The 19,938-nt window shown below is 41.6% G+C and overlaps 1 protein-coding gene across 48 annotated transcripts in view; it reads left to right on the top strand.

Annotated features, from left to right (window-relative positions):
• The window catches only part of Hmbox1 (homeobox containing 1), a 158,388-nt gene that overhangs the window by 97,779 nt on the left and 40,671 nt on the right, over window positions 1–19,938 (top strand). For all 48 annotated transcript variants that reach the window (XR_013042490.1, XR_013042489.1, XR_013042488.1 and 45 more), the window contains one exon: window positions 1,897–2,050. Coding sequence is in view for 44 of the 48 variants with exons in the window: in XM_076545217.1 (XP_076401332.1) it covers window positions 1,897–2,050 (154 nt within the window). In the remaining 4 variants the exon portion in view is untranslated. The remainder of the gene's footprint in view (window positions 1–1,896; window positions 2,051–19,938) is intronic.

Below are 19,938 nucleotides of genomic sequence, written 5' to 3'. Positions count from 1 at the left end.
ATGGTTGTGAGAAATGATGCTGACCTGTTGTAAAGCAGCAATGCATATAAAAAGAAAGTATTATACTGGATTTGTTTGAATATAAAATTAATGAAATTTGTATATGGACTGGCTTCATAATATGTGGGGGGGGGGAAATAGAGAAATTAATAATGAGATGAATCAGACATTTTAGCTTTCAGTTTGAAGAAGAGATTCACTAAGACAGGAGAGATAGAAAAACAATTATGTTTAAAAAGGAGAATCTGGATTGCTTAAACCATTGGTCTTCATCCAAGAAAATACAAGTACAGATGTTCCCATTAGGAAGGGAGTTTAGCTGGGCCGCTTTTATGTCCCTGTGGTTCCAGCTACTTGGGAGGCTATGGCAGGAGAAACTAGTGAGGCCAGGAGTTAAAGGCCAGCCTAAGCAACAAAGAATGACCCTGTCTCAGAAAGGGTGTGTGTGTGTGTGTGTGTGTGTGTGTGAGAGAGAGAGAGAGAGAGAGAGAGAGAGAGAGAGAGAGAGAGAGAGAGAGAGATTATCCATGGATGTGTTGCTTGATAATATGTCAGAAAACAGTTCCTAACATGAAGAAACAAGTGTTCATTGTGTGAAATTAACATGTATTCATATGTACATAAACCCCTTAAAATCTAACCTCCTTTCTAGGGCTGTATTGGGAGTTTTGATTAGCTGGGCTTGATGAAGCATGCCCATACTATATATTTGAGAGGTGGCGGCAGGAATTCTGTGCTGCCTTACTCCTTGTCTCAAAAGAAAGAAAGAAAAAGGGTTTGGATTAAGCTACAGTCAGGGAACTTTTTGGAGGCTTTCCTCAGAAGAGTGATATAACTGTAATTGTGTTTGGGAAAGATGAACTTAGCAGTGCAAGGAGTACAAGAGGAGGGGGAGGCAGAGCCTTCGTGGAAGCTCTGTGCACATCTGTGAGCTCAGTCCGTGGAAGCCGCAGTCAGTGTGGCTTCTGGTTTGAGTCTGGTGTCAAGTCCAGAACAAGCCACAGGAAATGACGTGATAAATCGAGAATTAGTGAATTATAACTGGCTGAAGCTATTTGAGAAAAGCTGGTGTAAATTAGTGAACCTTCTCAGATTGAAGTCGTTAAGAGTCAGAGGTGAAAGAATATGGTATTAGTAGGTGATAGACCTGTAGAGACTGGATCCTGCTCACTAAAAGGCTTGTGAAATGCCATCTTATTTTCTTTGCTACTGTATTCGACATTTTTCTTTTTGAGAAGGGGGTCTCATGTAGCTGGTACTAGCCTTAACTCCTGATCCTCCTGCCTCTGACTTCCAGGTGGTAGGATTACAGATGTGTACCACATCTGGCATAGTGTAGGGATTTCAAAAAAGGCTCAACAGGGAAAGTCCAGTGCAGAATTCTTATGAAGGGATAGGTCTCATGCTTTGTGTGAAATGCATTGAAGGAGTTCATGGAAACATGGGCTGATGGAAAGATCTTAGGATGACCTTTACAGGCTTTTGAAGGAAGAGGCTTTTACCTATTTGTGTTTTTCTTTTGGTCATTTTAAAATTTTTTTTGCTTGTGTGTATGTCTGTGAACCATGTGTGTACAGTACCTGCAGAGGCCAGAAGAGGCACTGGATCCCCTGGAACTGGAGTTAAAGATGGTTGTTAGCTGCCATTTAGGTGCTGGAAATTGAACCCATGTCCTCTGAAAGAACAATCAATGCTCTTAATCATTAAGCAATCTCTACAGCTCTTTGATCGTGTTTTTAAAAATAAAATATTAAATTTGAATATATTGGCCTTCAAGTCTCAGTGAACAAAAAGCTTATACTCACACCTCATTGTCTTGTTTTCATGGTATCTTTGTAAAACTAATTTTTTTAATTGCAAGAAATTTGCTTTAAAAAAATGTCTTGTTTATTCCAGGGGCTACGTTAAGTATGAGACCTGCCCCTATTCCAATAGAGGACCCTGAATGGAGACAAACACCTCCCCCAGTCTCTGCCACACCTGGAACCTTCCGACTCCGACGAGGGAGTAGATTTACCTGGAGAAAGGAGTGCCTAGCTGTCATGGAAAGGTATGTCTCCTGTTCCTGTGAGATGCTTCCCAGACAGGTTTCATATCCAGCAAATAATCTGAGGTCCAGATTTTAGCTCTGCAGATATTACAGACTATTAGGATTGCTCTGTTGTTGAAATAAGAAATAAAGCTGGGATTAGCATCTGTCGGCCTATTTTACTTATACAATTTTATCTTGTCATCCGTAGCATAATAGTTTTTAGAGTTAATATTTTTAAATGTGTATTTTTCTATTGTTTTGAAAAGACTCTGTGAAGTCTTTATTTTCATCAGTGTTGAACTGTAAAGGAGGGAACTGAGACTCACTTTTCTGCAACAGGGGGATGATCTCAATGAACGGATCTCCAAAGGTTTAAAAATATATTTAACAGAACCTGATCCATACCTGATTTTAGTACTTTTTGACAGCTTCATTTTCCCCATCTGACATGGTGTAAATACATGCTTATAACACATTGCTGTATTTAGTATACATATATTGTAACTGTCCTTTAAGTACCCCTCCAACACACACACCTTCCATAAGTGATATCTGTAGGACTCTGATTTGGTGGAGAGGTTGACAGGCAGCAGGGTCATTATTACCCAGTCTGACCACTAGTGTGGTATCCTGGACAAAACACCTGATGCAGGTTCAGAAGTACTTACTGAAACCTGACCGGACTCTGATGAAGTCAGAGACCAAAAGTGTATCTTCTTGTCTCTAAACTAAAAGTGTCAGTAGCCAGCAACGTGCTGTCCAGGATGTTGGCCGTCTGTCTTTTACCTGCTTCACTGCTGTTTCCCGGTGCATTGACATCACTGTCTGACTGAGGACATGCTTTACAGTGTTGAGTTCAAATGACATAGAAGTGAATAGGTGGCCATGGAACAGTTATCCATTGCTCTCAAGTACTCTCTCTCACTCCTGACTGTAGTCAAGAGTAGAGCCATGTGTTAATAATGAGCCCATTTCTTCCTGATTGACGGAAGTGAAAGGGGGGGGACTCACGTTCTGGGGGTCTGATTGCAGTCTGTTTCATTTCCCTCATCTGGAAAGTTTGATTCTTTCTGAAAGTTTGTTTCAAATTTTCCACATAGCTGATGGGAATGAAAATAATGCCTAGATTAAATTATTCACAGCATTCATATTTTCCTCTGGGAAACATGATAAATTTTGATACATTTTGTGCCTAATATGGGTTCTAATTATACTGATGATAACAATCAGTTAAATTTTTCATTAAGATATTAAAGTACATTTGTTACATAAAGTCAATATGAGAAAGGATTAAACATTGAGGAAACAGTAGATGACATTCTTCATGTGTTTTAGGAATCAAACCTCAGGGACTCAGAGACCACGCTTCCCTTTACTTCTGAATTTTTCTTCCAAGGCAGCAACATCCATCCATAGAACCACACTGGCCAAATTTTAGACATAAAGATATACAACATTTTATCTTTTTGTAAGGTTCCTATTTGGTTCTAACATTTTTAACCTTAATTTTAATTAATAAATATCTTCACCCTAGGACTTAGTTTTCTCTGGCTTCATTTCGTCCTAACCTGGCAGAGCTAGAGAGGGTGTGGCTTAGGCCCGAGTTCTCAGAAATGTGAAAGCCTTTCAAAGCACCGAGTAGCAATTGTCTAGATGATCTGCATCCTCCAAAAATGGAGTTTTGTATTCTCAAAAGTGGAACATGAACTCCCCTGGCCTTAGAGTAGTGTATCATGCTTTTTGGCATAGACTGAATGTCTGGAAAAATACATAGCCCAGCCAAGTAAGCCTTATTCAAATATATTAGTATAGAATAAAAGTAAAAACTATTCCATTCCTCACTCCATACAGACAGATAAATTTCAAATCAGTTAGAGAAGTGAATTCATATACATAGAAGAAGAAAACAGGGTACCCTTCCTATTCTGGAAATGGGAGAGATGTTTTCTAACTGAGCCTCATAATCCAGAAGAGAAAGGAAATAATGGATATGTATAAATGGAAAGAACTGTTAGTAAAACTAAGCAAAGTAGTAAAGAAAATTAGAATAAAATCTTTGCACCTTTTAGTACCCTTAGTATGTAAAGAGTTCCTAAATGAGGTAAGACCGACAGCTCTCCAGGAAGATGGACTAAAGGGGGTGGCACAAACATAATGCAAGAGCCTTTGAAGCACATCCTACAGTCCTAAGTTACTGTTATTATTACTTGTTTTGGGTTTTCTTGAGACAGTCTCACTTTAGCCCTGGCTAGCCTTCAACACATGGTAGTTCTCTGGTACCAGTCTCCAGATGCTGATTTACAGATGTAAACCACTGCATCCCAGCAAACATGCTAGCCTTGTATCAAGAGTGATTCAAATTAAAACTCCATTGAGATACCACTCTTCACCTGTCACCCTGGCAAAAATCATCAAGTTTGGCCAAGTTTTCTCTTGATTCTGCTCTAGAGAAATGGCATTCTCATCCTTCGTTGTGAAAATGCGAAGTAGAGCAGCTTCTGTGGAACAGTGCTAGGCAGTGTCTGGGTAGTTACTAATGGACTGACGTTTGCCACAGCAGTCCTGTTTCCAGAAAACTATGTCAAAGATATGCTGACAGAAATACAAAGGAACACTGTTACATGGTATCAGAACGCCGACAAGAGCCCGAATGTTGTCAGTAGTGGTCTGGGTGAATGAGTATAAAAACCCCAAAGACCATCGACATGGCTCAGAGGTAAAGCACGTACTGTGCAAGCCTGGCAGCCTGAGTTCAGTCCCTGGGACCTGCGTAAAGGTGGAAGGAGAGAGCCTCCTCCACAGGGTTTGTCATATGACCTCCACACACAAGTGTAAATGCCCTTAAAACAAACAAACAAACAAACAAACAAACAAACAAAAATAACTGTATTGAGAGAGAGCTCACTTGTTGGAAGTGTATATTTTATTTTTTCATGTTTAAAAAAGACTTATTTATATTTTATCTATATGGGTGTTTTTTGCATATATGCATATATATGTACCATGTGTGTGGACGCTAGAAGAGGGCATCAGAAACCCTGGAATTGGAATTACAGGAGATTGTGAGATGCCATGTGGGTGCTGGGAACTGAACCTGGGTCCTCTGTAAGAGCAGACAGTGTTTTTAACAACTGAGCCATCTCTCTGATCTCTATTCTCCTTACTTTCTCACTGTATAACAGTGATTTCTAAGATTGCTGCAGTCATAGTCTTGACTCAGAGTCAATTTCTGGTGGAACAGAAACTAAAAGAGAGCCCTAGCCAGGATTAAACTAAGACAGCCCGGCTGCAGAGTCTGTGTTCTTTATCATTTTGATATGCTACCTATTTTCCAAAATCTAGTGCATTTGTTGCAAAAAGTCTCTCAAGAAATGACAGGAAGAATCTTTGTCCCCACACGACATATAACTTCTTGCCAAGATCCATGAACAAAATGAACTTTCCTCCTCATGGTCTATATTGGTTATTTTTCTTCATGTTGTGATAAAACACCCAACAGAAGTAATCCAAGGAAAGATGGGTTTATTCTAACTTCCAGTTCAAGTGTACAGTCCATCTTGGTGGGTGAGGGGTAGCATCAGGAGCCTTAAGGGGCAGGTCACATCGAATCTGCAGTCAGGAAGCAGAGATAGATGAATGCTGGTCGCCTTCTTCTTCTTCTTCTTCTTCTTCTTCTTCTTCTTCTTCTTCTTCTTCTTCTTCTTCTTCTTCTTCTTCTTCTTCTCCTCCTCCTCCTCCTCCTCCTCCTCCTCCTCCTCCTCCTCCTCCTCCTCCTCCTCCTCTTCTTCTTCTCTTCTTCTTCTTCTTCTCCTCCTCCTCCTCCTCCTCCTCCTCCCCCCCCTTCTCCTCCTCCTTCTTCTCTCTTTTTTTTAGATTTATTTTTACCATTTCCTGTTGTGTGTCTCTGTGTGTGGCATGTGTTTATAGCATTGAATGTTTATCTGTAGTCACACAACTATCACCACATTTACTTCTATTATATCCCTAGAACCTTGGGGGTCTAACAGAAGCTATTCTCTTTTTCCCCCATTCCTTTTTAATTTTGTGTAAACATTAATCTGTGTACAAATTTGCCTGCTTTGGACATTTTAATATTATGAGTGAATCCTAGGAAGCCAGATATAGGAGGCTATTAGAATAACCTGGGCCTGAGTGATGAAGGCCTAAATGATAGTAAGAAGACAAGGGATAAGATAGGAATAGAAGGTGTAACTATCAGAAAGGAATCTGAGGAAAGACACAATATAACTAGCTGTCAGTTGAGCATGGGAATGACAGCATCCAGAGCATAAAAGGAGCTTGGCTTGGTGATGGTCAGGGCACTCACCAAGGAGACAGCATCTGTACCATTAGAAAATGGACTGGCCTTGGAAAAATCATTCAGCATTCCTAGACTCCAGTTCTTATGTTTATAACATGAAGATTTAGATGTAATGACAGAATAAAGGAAGATAAACTTCAGAATTAGACAAGGTTTAATCCCAGTCCCTCGCCCAACCCTTGTATTGAATTGTTGGGAACTTAGGGCCTTGGTAAGTTGAGATGTGGAAGTTAATGGAGCCGAGTATGAAGCAATAGTAGAGTGCTGCACCCACCCGTCCCTCCCTATCCCCCCCCCCCATTATTGCCAAGAGCATTTGTTTTCAGGATAAGCCTGTTGCAGCATTAAGTCTGAAGTTACCTGAGATGACTCTCAGAAAACATTGGAAATGGGAATGCCATCATGAAGTTATTTACTACAGGTGATGTCTGGTTACATCTTTCACCTTACACAGTTACTGCATTTTTGGGTTTTGTTTGTTTGTTTTGCAGCTAAATGTAGCTAGAAAAAAAAAAAAAACCCTAAAAACCCTGCTGATTTACCTCATTTTAAATTCATGACCATGAACCTCAAATCTTTAATTCTGTCAGGCACTCATGCTGTCTTCCTGGCTTGCCCTTTCTTCTTTCTTAAAATTATTTTACACTTTGTTTTCTCTCTGAAAACTCCTCAACCTCCTTATCTTATAGTAACCTTGCTTCACATTTGACTGAGAAAAGTAAAGCACTCACAGAAGAATTCCACAAACTATGGCCTGCTGGCACGTACGTGCGTATGCAGAGACTTGTGTGGAGGCAGTTTTCCTATGCCTTACCACACCCAAGGCACCTAGTGAAGTATTTTGCCCAGTACTTATCAGAGCATTTTACTTATAGTAGATGGTCATTATATGTTAACACGTTATCAATGTTGCTTTTTTTTCTTTGCTGACCTTATAGCATTTTCTATCCTATGTACACGTCTTTTCCAATATTAACTCCCAGAAACATTGATTATCACATGGGCAATATTATGTGGTTCTATTTATAGAAATATTCAGAATAATCAAATTTGTAGAAAAAGAACATACTTGGTATTTGCTCATACTGGGGAAGATACATGTCTGGGGGCCAGGAAACAGCACATCACTTTATGAATATACTAAAAGCACATTTCAGATATGTAAATTGCTCCCCATGTGAGTCATACTTCAACAGAACTGCACATGAAAAAGGAAAATGCCACTAGGAGTACCCCCATTTAACATCCATATTTGATCCCATTGCCCTCCTTTTCCAAACGAGGCAACCGAGGCTCAGGGGTTAGATGACTTCCTAAGGCCGTAAATCCAGTGAACAGCAGAGCTACATGTGTCTCTCTAGACAGTGCTATTTGCATACAAGTCCTGTTCTTTCACAAGAAAACCATTTTCTTCTGGGTGTATACAGTGCTCTTAGCACATGAAGTAGGTCTTGGTTAGCCCAAGTCGTATGCCCTGGATTAACATCTCTCCCAGCCTTCCGTTTGGCTAAGAACATCTAAGGGTTTTAATAGGGAAAAGATGCAGCACAAATGTTAAGAATATGATTGATGTTGGGCCACAGGAGCATGAGGAATCACAGGTTTATTCTCTTTGTGTAGTTGTCGTGTTTCCTATTTAGAACGGTATTTGTTGTCTTAAAGATTTGACCCTTTTAATAGAGAATTTAGAATGACATCATTAGATAATCTTAGATCAGTTACTTATTAAACTTTTGCTATATATTAGCACTAAGCTAGGCTTCCCTCAGTGGTTTATATATTCACAAGATGGAAAATGTTAACCATGTTGTATACTTGGAAGGCCTATATCTGCAGATAACGTGAAGCGCAAATTGGGATTTCCATTCCAGAAACCCGCCCCTTCACGCATCCAGTCAGTCACCTGCTTCCTGGTAGTGAGGCAGTGTCTGGCAGAGAGATCCAAAACAGCTCACAGTGGAAGAAGGTCATGAGCGGGCTGGATTTGAATTCTGGAGGGTTGCAGCCAGCCCCCAGTTTACCCCTTCCTATGCATCTGTCAGGAATCTGGCCTTGGTGTCCTTTAGCTTTGGAAACAAGTATATCTCTGGAGTATTAGGGTCTGTGGCTGGAATACAGAGAATGAGAGCTAGCTATTGCTCCTATTCCTGTTCCCTCTCAAGGGAGGAAGGTAAAAGAAGCTTCTAAGTCAGGCCACAGTTAGGGAAATGGGAAGAAAGTACCAGCTTGGGGAGCCTTGACCAAACTCCGGAATCAGTGTGAGAGGCCTGGCAGTGTCCAGTGGATGCAGTGGCTGGTCACAGCTCTGGGCTAGGAGCTATGAGAAAGTGGCTCATGCTGTTCTTTCTAGTCCAGTGATTGAATGACTGTGTATCGTTGTGTCCAAGAAGATACAAGTGAATGTGTCTGTGTGCATTTGGAGTTAGTTCTATTGCATGTTTTGATGTTCTTATGGCCAGTATACTTATAGTATGCTTTTGTTCTTGAGTTGTCTTTGTCATATTCCTCTTCTTTAAGTAATAGAGAGAGGGGGAAAAAAACACACCAGTAAACATAGAGCCCTGGAATTATAAGGAAAATGGCTTTTGTTCTTTTGACCTTTGAAATTGACATAACAACTTTAAGAAGTTAATATAAAATTCTCTCCCCAGAAGCCACGGAAGCAGCACTGAACACAAGCTTGAGAGTGAGTGTCTCCTTCCCCCAAAATTCAAGTATCCAAAAATAGGTTCTTAGAATAACTGCTGTCGTGAGCGAAAATAGCATTGCAGCCACAGTGCTGTGGCAAACACAAATTAAATCAAAGCTCTAAACTTGGTGTCCCTGCCCTTAACCTGACGTGTGTATGATCTGCGCTTGAGACGTGTCTGACACACAGATGCATTTACACAAGTGGATTATTGCTTCCTGGGAGAATTAGTATGGGAGAGACGAATCGGCTTATAAAGCATGTTTCTAGAGTGGTGTTTGAGGGTTCTGTAATTTAATTCCCTTGGTCTTCAGCATTTTGGAATTCTTCCCAGGACAGTTTGTTAGTGCTTGGGTTTTGGTGTCAGTCTCGTCCCTGTCTCTTTTTAACTTGTAGTTTCAGTGAATTTCTCGCCAGGAGGGTTCAGGAGAGCAGCATCTGCAGAAACTAAGCTCTAGCTGCAGGCTAGCATGGCCTGGGTACCCTGAGCAGACCAACCCTGGGCCGCAGAGTCATCCCTGACTGGGCTCTGTCAGAAGATCATTTTCCAAAGATGCAGTTTTCATGTGTCTCCTGATGGTTGGTTAATGCCTCCTTCAGCAATTGGCTTGTAGAGAGGTTCCCTCAATTTCAGTGTTGACAGATGTAGAAAAATGAAATATCTTGAGAGTACTATGATCTGAAAGTAGCAAAGAAAGTCATTGTTCACCTCCTATTTCATCGAGGTCGTTAGAATTTCTCCTTTTTTATAAAATGAGAAAACTGCAAACTCATGTCTAAGTAGTAATGTAGACAAAAACTGACTTCTCTTATTTTTCATTTTGTCTCTAAAACTTACTTTAGACTTTCAAGAATATTTCATTTTCTTCTGTATCATATTGTTGCTGAATTGAGTGAGAATGCTGAGGAAAGTATCCCTTAGTTCCTGGATCTCAGGCAAGTTAGTAACACCGAGAAGAAAATGGAGTGTGTTTCTTAGTTCTTTGCATTTAAGTATGATCACTTTTAACAAATGGCTAAGTCAGTAATGTTGAATTTATTAAGTGGAATGCCACAGCTGTTGAATTTATTAAGTAGAATGCCACAGCAAAGGACAGATATGGCTTAGTAAACTTGAGGGAAAATGGAAATGAAATGATGTGAAGCAGATGCGTTATCATAATAAAGCATAAGGCAAGGTGAGTCATGGTGGCTCAAGCCTATCATCCCAGCACTCGGGAGGCTGAGGCAGGAGGATCACCTCTGAGTTGGAAGCCAGACTGGGAAGCATAATGAGTTCCAGGCTAGCCTGGGCTGCTGAGTGAGATTCTCCAACACTGACAATAACAATAAGTGATGGTAAAGCAGAGCAACAGATATGAGTAGAAAGAAAAAACTGGGAGACATAATAACACTTAAGTCATGCGCTTTCAATATGGGAGAGTTTATGTTTTTGTGTTCTTTTCTTTTTGTTTGATTTCTGATGATACAGTGATTAAGAACACATTGTTGTAGATATCCTTAGGCAAGTCACGTGCCATAAAATGACTATTGTAATGGCTGTGGGGCTGGGGGATGGCTCAGTGGTTAAAACTGCCCTTCATGGCCGGGTGGTGGTGGCGCATGCCTTTAATCCCAGCACTCGGGAGGCAGAGGCAGGCGGATCTCTGTGAGTTTGAGGCCAGCCTGGGCTACCAAGTGAGTCCCAGGAAAGGCGCAAAGCTACACAGAGAAACCCTGTCTCGAAAAACCAAAACCAAACCAAAACAAAACAAAAAAAACTGCCCTTCAGAGGACTGAGGTTCCTTTCTCAGCACCCACATGGCAGTTCCCATCTGTCTATAACTCCAGTCTAAGGGGAGCCACCCTTTTCTGGCCTCTGCAGCACCGGGCACACATATTTTTATGTAAAAATAAAAATTCTAAGGAAGGAAGGAAGGAAAGAAAGAAAGAAAAAGAAAGATGATGTTACCTATCTGTAGGGGTGCTGTGATTTCATGGCTACTAAATGTTTACATGGCATACATGCTATGTGTTTAATAGTTCATAATCTTCCTTTCACTACAGGGTCAAGATTAAAAAAAAAAAAAGGACCAGTGAGATGGCTCGGTGATCTAAGGCCTCTATCACCAAGCCTGACAACCTGAGTTACGTCCCTGGTATTCACATGTTGAAAGGAGAGCTGACTCATACAGGTTGACCTCTGACCTCCACATGTACCCCCCAAAAAAAAGAAATAAATAAAAACTAAGTAACAATAATAATATTTATTGGTAACTTTCATGGTGTTGTGGTTTGAATAAAAAGGATCCCCATGGCCCATAGGGTGTGGCCATTAGGAGGTGTGGCCTTGTTGGAGGAAGTGTATCACTGGGGTTGGCTTTGAGGACTCAGATACTCAAGCCACGCCCAGTGTGGCTTTTGTGGCCTTCTCTTCCTGCTGCCTGCGGATCCAGATGTAGAGCTCTCAGCTCCTTCTCCAGCACCATGTCTGCCTGCATGCCAACATGTGTCCTGCCATGATGACAATGGACTAAACTCTGAAACTGTAAGCCAGCACCAATTAAATGTAAATAAGAATTGCTGTGGTCATGGTGTCTCTTCACAGCAATAGAAACCCTAACTAAGACACAGAGTAGTTTTGTTGAATTGGAAATTTCTGAAGTTACTACTTTGAGTATTCCTCAACCAGTTAAAGTCTGCTTTGGCTTTCTTTTAAAATTAAAACAATCCAAACAGGACATTAGTGGTGCCTAGAAGTTATTCCAGGTGCTTGTCAAGCTGAGACAGGAAGGTCCCCTGAGCCCAGAGTTGAAAGCTAGTCTGGGAAACAGAGTTCATCTCATTTTTTTGGAGGGATGCAGGGAGAAGAGGTAACCATTCACTTTTCTCTAGACTACTGCATAGTCAGTCCTGAGGTATATCGAATAGCTCTGGTCCTATAGGAGCCAAAAGTGGGGTGCCTAAAGTAATACCAGGAGAGGAGAAACTGCAGAAGCACAGGACGTTTCAGTGGGTTGAGAGGAGGCAGGACAAGCCAGTGGCAGGAGTGAAGGCCTGTGAGCATTTGTTCAGTCGGGCTGGAGTGGCCAGTGATCTTGCATCCTACAAACTTGGCTTTCTGTGCATTTTGATTTGCATCCATGCCTCAGTGGGTTCCTGTCACATCTTTTCCTGCTCCGTTTCCAAGTTGTCTATGCTGCCACTTTCCTCCCACGCGACAACAAAGGGGAGTGCTTTGTTTTCTCAGGGCCAGTTATTCCTGAGTAGGGTTGATGTAGGACAGCATAGGAATTGGAAGACTGAAGCTGGTTTGAAGTCTTTGCTTTCTGAAGTCAGAGCCTGACCAGATAGATTCCTTTTTCTAGACATGAAAGAAGTAACTTGACATTCTAGCCATGGTGACTCTTTAAAATCTTCTGATTCTCCCCCCCCCCCCATATTATAAAGGGCCTTGTTATAAAAATTACAAAGTTCAGTTTTCTGCTGACTTGGAGTTGAGGTGCATTGTCAGGATGGACTTACAGACAATACCACCGCTAGAGAGAATTGTTCCCCATCTGCTCGGTGTGTTTCACCCGGCGCCTCCTTGACATGTTTAATATGCTGCAGGCAAGCATTTTGTTAGACTCAGCAGGCATCTGAAGTGCATGGATGGCGCTAGGCATGAAGGCTAAGGGTTCTAAGTGTAGTTTGAATGTGATTGAATGAGTGTGTAACAAGACCCCATAACTTCAGCAGGGTTAGCGACTGTTACCTCAGGTCTGCTCCTCCAGACATGTCTGCCGCAGAAGAGAGACAGAGGAGCATAGCATTTTTTAATTTTGTTCAAAATTTTAAGGCCTTTAGCTCAAATTCAAAGATAAGCAATAATGGAAGGATTTAAAGTTAACCACTTAAAATGACTCAAAAATCACTTCATTCCCTCAGTGTTGTCTTTTCCTTTGCTTGATTGTTGTGCTATTGAGTTTTTTGTTTGTTTGTTTGTTTTTTTGTTTTTTTTTTGTCCTTCGCCCATAAAAATTACTCTATGGTGGCAGAGTTGAGTCTCCTGCACTCTGCTCTGTAGTGAACGAGACCTAAGTGCATGCACTCTGCCTCCCTGAGATAGCTTTGCCATCAGCTGGTCTCCTCCCTCCCTTCTGATGTCATTGCTGCTCTAGAATAGGAAATGCTGCGGGAATGAACGATGCATTTGGAATTAGTAGGTGCTGGAAGTTGAACTTTCAAATGAGTTTCTCCTCTTCCATACTGTTGTGGACTTACTCAAGTGGAACGTGATGAGCTGCACCTCCTGTCCCTCTGCAGAGAAGGAAGTTCTTAGCATTTATATGAGACAGCAGGAGCCTGGACATGACCTCATTTCAATCCATTAGACTATTTGAGGAAAAAAACAACAAAACTTTGCCACTTATTGACAAGTAAAGTTATTCCAATCCATTTCTCATAGCCAATAAGAAGATGAACTGTCCTTAAATGCATTTTAAAATTGGCAAATTATGCTTCCTGGTTCCTTTCTGGTCAAACAGAAATAGCTGAAAGAGAAATTGTCGTGATGCTTTTGAGGTGGATTAAAAGTTTCCCCGTTCGTTGTGGACGCTTTGCCAGCAGTTGTTATTTTTAACAAACAGTGTTTGTACCCTATTTCTCTAGTCTCTGAGCCAGTTAAGTAGAGCAGACAACCCCATGCCCTCGTGCCATTCTGTAGCCATAGTCTACAAAGAAATGAAGCACAGTTGGGTGACGGTATCATATTCAAGAGTCACCGTGAAATATAATGGCTTCATAAGAACCCAAACTTTAGGTGTGTGTAAACTAACTGAACTTAGTGAAACTCTGTGGGAAACAAGTGAGCTTTTCTTCTTACAGTTCAAATGTGCCAACTTCTACTTTGTATCAATTCTTGTGGGAGATTCTAGGGGACACTATACAATCAGCATGATCCAAGGAGATCTTGGCTCCTGTTAACAGTGTGGGAAGGAGTTGTTAGACCCTAAGATCGCAACTTACACAAGGCTTTCTTGTGGATGTGGTAGGATATAGACTTGTGAGTCAGTCTTCTACGTGGCTGTCTTTTGGTTGAGGAACCTTGAATGTACTGCTAAGTTTCGTGGTACAAAATCCCTGGATGTGCTCTTTTAACTGTGCTTGGAAGATCTGGGTACCCTAGCAATCCTGGTCATGATACAGTGCCTCATACAAATCATCTCTTCTGTTGCTTTGGTGACATGGCATGTATTAAAAGTTTAGGGCTGGAGAGTTGACTCAGCTCTTGCAGAAGACCTAGATTTGATGCCCAGCTCACAGCCATCTCTAAGTCTAGTTCCAGGGGATCAGATGCCCACTTCCTGTCTCCACTGGCATTGTACACATGCATGTAAAATAAGATAAATGAATATAGTTTTCAAAAGCCCAGACTCTGTTTCTATCTTGAGACTGTCATATACCCATCAGCTGACTTGTCATCAAAATAGCCTTTCTGTTTAGTTATCCCTTGGAAGTTTACTAACAATACAGTTGCTACACAGTCTTTTAGCCGTGGCATTGATAGTAATGTGTATCCTGTCAGGTATTTTCAGAATTATTTTGACTTTTTTTTCAAGACAGGATCTCCTTACAGTAGCCCAGGCTGTCTTGGAACTAACTGGTTTGTAGACCAGGATGGCCTCAAAATTAGAGAGATCTACCTGCCTCTGCTTCCTGAGAGCTAGGATTTAAGGAGTGCTCTACCACACCCTGCCTTTTGTTGTTGTTTTTAAGAAAAAAATTTTTGGTGGAGGGTTTTGTGTTTTATTTTGTTTTGAGACAAGGTTCTCCATAAGTAGACTTTTTTTTTTTTTTTTCAAGATAGGGTTTCTCTGTGTAGCTTTGGAGCCTGTCCTGGAATTCACTTTGTAGACCAGGCTTGCCTCGAACTCACAGAGATTCACTTGCCTCTGCCTCCCGAGTGCTGGGATCAAAGGTGTGCACCATGCCACCTGTCATGACTTTTAAAAGGCAGCTGAAGGCCCATTACCTATACTCTGGTAGTTTGACTGTCACTGAAAATGGTCATGAACCTAAGACACAGGAAGTGGAAGGCTAGGCTTCAGGAAGTACCTGGGTAACTGCAGACCAGTGCACCCTGATTCTTCACTCAGTCTTGGCCAAAGGCTGAGCCGTTATTGCAGCCCTGATTCTTGAGAGTTTATATACTTGGTTTGCTACTTACTGAGATGAAGGGGGCGGGATAAGATTATTCCCCAGGAAAATCAGTTCTCATTTTAGGCTCAGACATTATCCTTTTGGCATGAATGTACATTTTGCAAAAGCTTGGTATTGATCCTAAGGAAAAAACATCCAGGAGACAATGAGTTGATCTGTATCAATCCTCTTTTGTTGATCTTTGTATTATGATACATTATTGGTCTGCCAAGTATGAGAAACCTAATTCTAGATCACCTTCCAGTTCTCTCTTGCAAACTGACTTCCTGTCAGTAAAGCAGGACAGAAGCCAAAGGCACAACCCAGCCTGTTCTGTAGGTGAAGCAGATTCAAGAGGAACTCACCAGCCCCAATGCCCAAGAGTTTGTGAACTTTCCAAAATGTCGATTTTGGATGACCTGCTTATCACTCACATTTGGTGATTTTTCTAGAAAGTTCATGAACTGGCAGACGGCAGACCCAAACCACCCTTTGTGCATACCCTTCTCTTTATTGTTAAAATGGAGAGTTGACCAAATACTTGGTAATTTCATGAAATTTAGTCAGGCTGCTTGTCTCAGGCAGTTGCTTTCTTAGTTTTTGTTTTTTTTTTTTTTTTTTTCTTTTCTTTCCTTTTCTTCGAGACAGGGTTTCTCTGTGAAACAGTCCTGGCTGTCCTGGAACTCACTCTGTAGCCCAGGCTGGCCTCGAATTCACAGAGATCCGCCTGGCTCTGCCTCCCGAGTGCTCTTAGTTGTTTTTCTTTAATATGGTGGGAACTTGCCAGGTTTAATATTTCTTTGGTTTTGTTGTTGTTTTTCCTGAGAACTCCAGAAGTATCTCCATCTATAATGACTTGGATGTAAAATGTCCCTTGGGTTCGTGTGTTTGAAAACTGGGCCCCAGCTTCTGGTGGTGTTTTGGAAAGCTGTGGAACTCTTAGGAGATAGGGCCTACCTGGAGGAAAGAGATTTCTGGGGAGTGGGTTTTGGAGTATATAACTTGGCCTGGCTCGCTGTCCTCCCTTTTGACTGGTCTGCTGGAATGTGAGTAAGCTCCCATCATGCTTTTCCACCATGCCAAACTACCATATCCCTCAGACCATGAACCAGAATAAATCTTTTCCTTCAAGTTCCCTCTTTCAGATAACTTATGACAGTAAAAGGTGACTAATGCCTGGCTACCAAGGAGCAGATGGCCCAGGGACAGCAGCCAGTGTTCCAGTGAGTCCACGGAACATCTAAAGTGGAATCTACAGTGAAGGGCTTTGCAAGATGAAAACCATGGAAGGCCACATTTCATACATGGGGTCCATAATTCTCAGCCTTGAGGCTTTTTGGTTTTGTTTTCAAACAAATAAGAAAGGGCATCTTACTATCCTGATAAGGAGTTAGTTGGAAGCCTATACCTTCTATTGTCTGCAGAGATATCGATGCATGTAGGTTCAGTGAACCCCAGTGTAAACACAGACTGGTAATGTGTACTCATGGTTTACACCAGAGTTATTTAAACTTCTGCTGCCCAAGGAAGAAAGGTGGGTCAGTGTTATGGTTGTCCCCTGAGATTTCCTTTGTCAAGGAAGCAAAGCCCTTAGGTGAAATGCAGCTGGGGACTTGCAGGTAGCATGGGTCTCTCTCACTGATGCCATCACATTGTCGCTTCCAGGAACTCGTGTGAGATTAGCAGGACCTTGGGCTAGTTGATTCATTCATCTTTGGGGATTTGCATTGTATGTCTTAAATGAAGTCACAAACAGTAGCCTGTCTTGAACCAACAATGACCGTTCCTGTTAGGCCTTTGAGCAAATGAGCTGAGTCAGGAAACCTGAGCTCCAGGCCATGTGACCTTGAGTAAGGCAGTTCTTTCTCCTTCCTGGTTCCATCTGTGAAATTCGTGTCCTTACTACAGGTGGAAGAAGCTGACCTGGTGATGTTTCCTTCCAACTTAAAGGTTTTTGAGTCCTTGTCAGGGTCTGCTCTACAGTCTGTCTAAATCTGCATGCAGTGGGCTGTGTTATGGTCTTCCATGGGCAATTATGAACCAGGATTTGAAAATTTGTCTTCTTATGTCTTTGATAGGTCCGTAGGCCAATACTAATTTTTCTGCTTAAAACTTACTTTCACAAGCTTTTCTCTTCTAAAACTTTGAAGATGCTGCCAAGCTGTGAAAAACAGACAGCTTCCTCTGGAACAGAACTCATTTATATTTTAGCTTTTCTCTTCACGTACACCTTTTAAAAGGTTGATGTGGGGAGAGCCATTCTTTATTGTGTTCTGCCTGTAGAATTAAAAATGAGCTCATCTGTAAAAAGGCATTAGTGCAGGATGGCTTTTGCTTGCCATACTCTAGTGCGTTTGCAAAACACTCTTAAATGTTTCTAAAAGGCATGGGCAAGCTAAGAAACTTATTATTTATAATAATTATGTAAAATTCTACTTCTCTCACATAAGATACTTTGTTTTCAAATATTGCATTTTGCATTATAGTTATTATATGGTTAGTATATAAAATGTGAGGAAATACAAGAAAATCTAAAGCAGAAAATGAGACCCTTTTATGGTATCACTAGGTGATAATCATTAACACTTGCTGTGTTTCTCAGTCGTATCTCTGTATCTTATGTACATACCTTTTTAAATAGAAGAGACTTATACTGGCTGTGTAATCTCATATAAGCTGTCATTACATGTCCTTTTAAACATAATTTTGTTATGAGGGCTACCTTGAGAGTATGCTGTAATTTATGGGCATTTAAGGTAGCAACTGTCTTTCTCTTCTGGACCTAACTTAGGATAAGATCAGAGGATTTAGGACGTTATGGCTAGGGTGGCCTTACTGCCTAGCCAGTTATGCCCCCGTTTGTATACAGAGGCTGGTGGCTGAAGTAGATGGAGAAGCAGGTGGGTTGGATTTGAGAGATGCTTCCTTACTTGCTTTCTTGTTTTGAGATAGCAATTCACTGCGTGGCCCAGGCTAGCCTTGAACGGACATCCTCCTCCCTTTCCCTCCAAGTGCTAGGGTTACAAGTGTGAGCCGCCCCACCTGACTTGAGCCTCAAGCTCACAGCTGAATGTGACCTTGACCTCCTTTTCCTCCTACCTCCACCTGCTGAGAGCAGGCTTACCAGGCTGGTCTCTACATGCCTGGCTCTCTCTGTTTCCTTTTTTTTAAGTTTATTTATTTTTATTTTTTGTCCATTGGTGTTTTGCCTGCACGTATGTCTGTGTGAGGGTGTTGGGTCCTCTGGAACTGGAGTTATAGACAGTTGTGAGCTGCCATGTGGGTGCTGGGAATTGAACTCAGGATTTCTGGAAGAGTAGTCAGTGCTCTTAACTGCTGAGCCATCTCTCCAGCCCCCTCTGCTTTTTTTGTTAGACATTTTACTTTATTTTGTTTTATTTATCTTGCTCTTATAAATACATAGATACTTTTGTGTTAACTTATCTAACTGGCTACTGTTTTTATGTGGGAAATTCTGGCGTTTTTAAATGGTTTATATGTATTTACCATGTACAGCATGATTTTTTAATTAGGCCTTTAGCAAAGACAGATCCCCTCCATGAGGAGGGCTTTCCCGTCTGTGTCATCTCTGCCTTTACCCCATTGTGTAAAAACAAAGAGAAGAAATAAAAACATTTTAATTGTTTTATTGCTCAAGATCATTTCACACATAGATGCCCTCATAAATGGGAGGTGGGACGATTACACTTCATAGCATGAAGGCTGGTTTAATATTGATGTCTTCTGAAGACATTCGCACAGAATTGTGGGTAGTAGGCAACAACCCTGAAAGCTTATTCTGGATAACGAAAACAGTGAGGTTGTAGATCTCCTCTGCAGAGGTAGCTTGCATGGGGACACAGAGGGCAATGTCTGTGCATGTGGCTTTAGCCCTCCTCGGAGCTGGTCTCTGTCTTTTCTGCATTCTCACCAAGACACAAAGGGGAGAATTGTGTGGCCTCGGTTTTCAGAGACTGAAGTGTTAGTGAAATGGAAGTGCTTCGAGGGCATTGCCATTTGTTCTTGGCCCATGGCTTCTCGTCTCACTATTTTGCCACTTTTCATTCTAATTCTTTCCCATCATCCTATAGCAGAACAATCATTTGGTTTCTCTATATGCACTGGTCACTCACTGATGATGTCCTTTGTGATGTGCAGCGTCCTCAGAATTTGCTGTCACTTTAGGTTGGTTACCCACAGGCATGTGTGTACATTTTAGAGTGTCTAGGGCTGTAAGCATTTCCAAAAGAAAGAAGAGTGTTTGAGGTTCCAGGGTTTAATTTCAAGTCTCCTTGAGAAATGACCAGCCAAGATCTCCTGCAGGAGAAATGCTTTCTGTTTTGTTTTGTTTTTTAAAAGAAAATGAAACAAACCAAAAACAAAGTTCAAGTGCTAGGAGGTGACTAATGAAAATCATTCTATAGGACTGTCATAAGGGCTTGTGAGTACCGCTCCAGAGGGTCCCTCCTCTGTCGCCATGCCTGAACCTGCCTCGTGCCTTCTCCTTAGTTACTGCCACAGTTACAAACCTGGCTTCTGTTGCTCTGCAAAATAGCTTTGACCCTCAGCTGTCCCTACTGTAAACATGGCTTCAAATGCTTAAAGAGTTGGTTCCACTCTTCACAGTGCAGACTCAGTCTTTCCTCCCCTTTGGTCTGCTGTCCTGTCTCAGGCCCATGCACTCAGGCTGTCCTATGTTCCCTTCCAATGCTGCAGGCTCCCTTAGGATTCCTT

The sequence above is a fragment of the Peromyscus maniculatus genome, chromosome 9, assembly GCF_049852395.1.
Source record: "Peromyscus maniculatus bairdii isolate BWxNUB_F1_BW_parent chromosome 9, HU_Pman_BW_mat_3.1, whole genome shotgun sequence".
Classification (NCBI taxonomy): Eukaryota; Metazoa; Chordata; class Mammalia; order Rodentia; family Cricetidae; genus Peromyscus; species Peromyscus maniculatus.
This window is presented reverse-complemented; position numbering and strand designations above follow the sequence as displayed.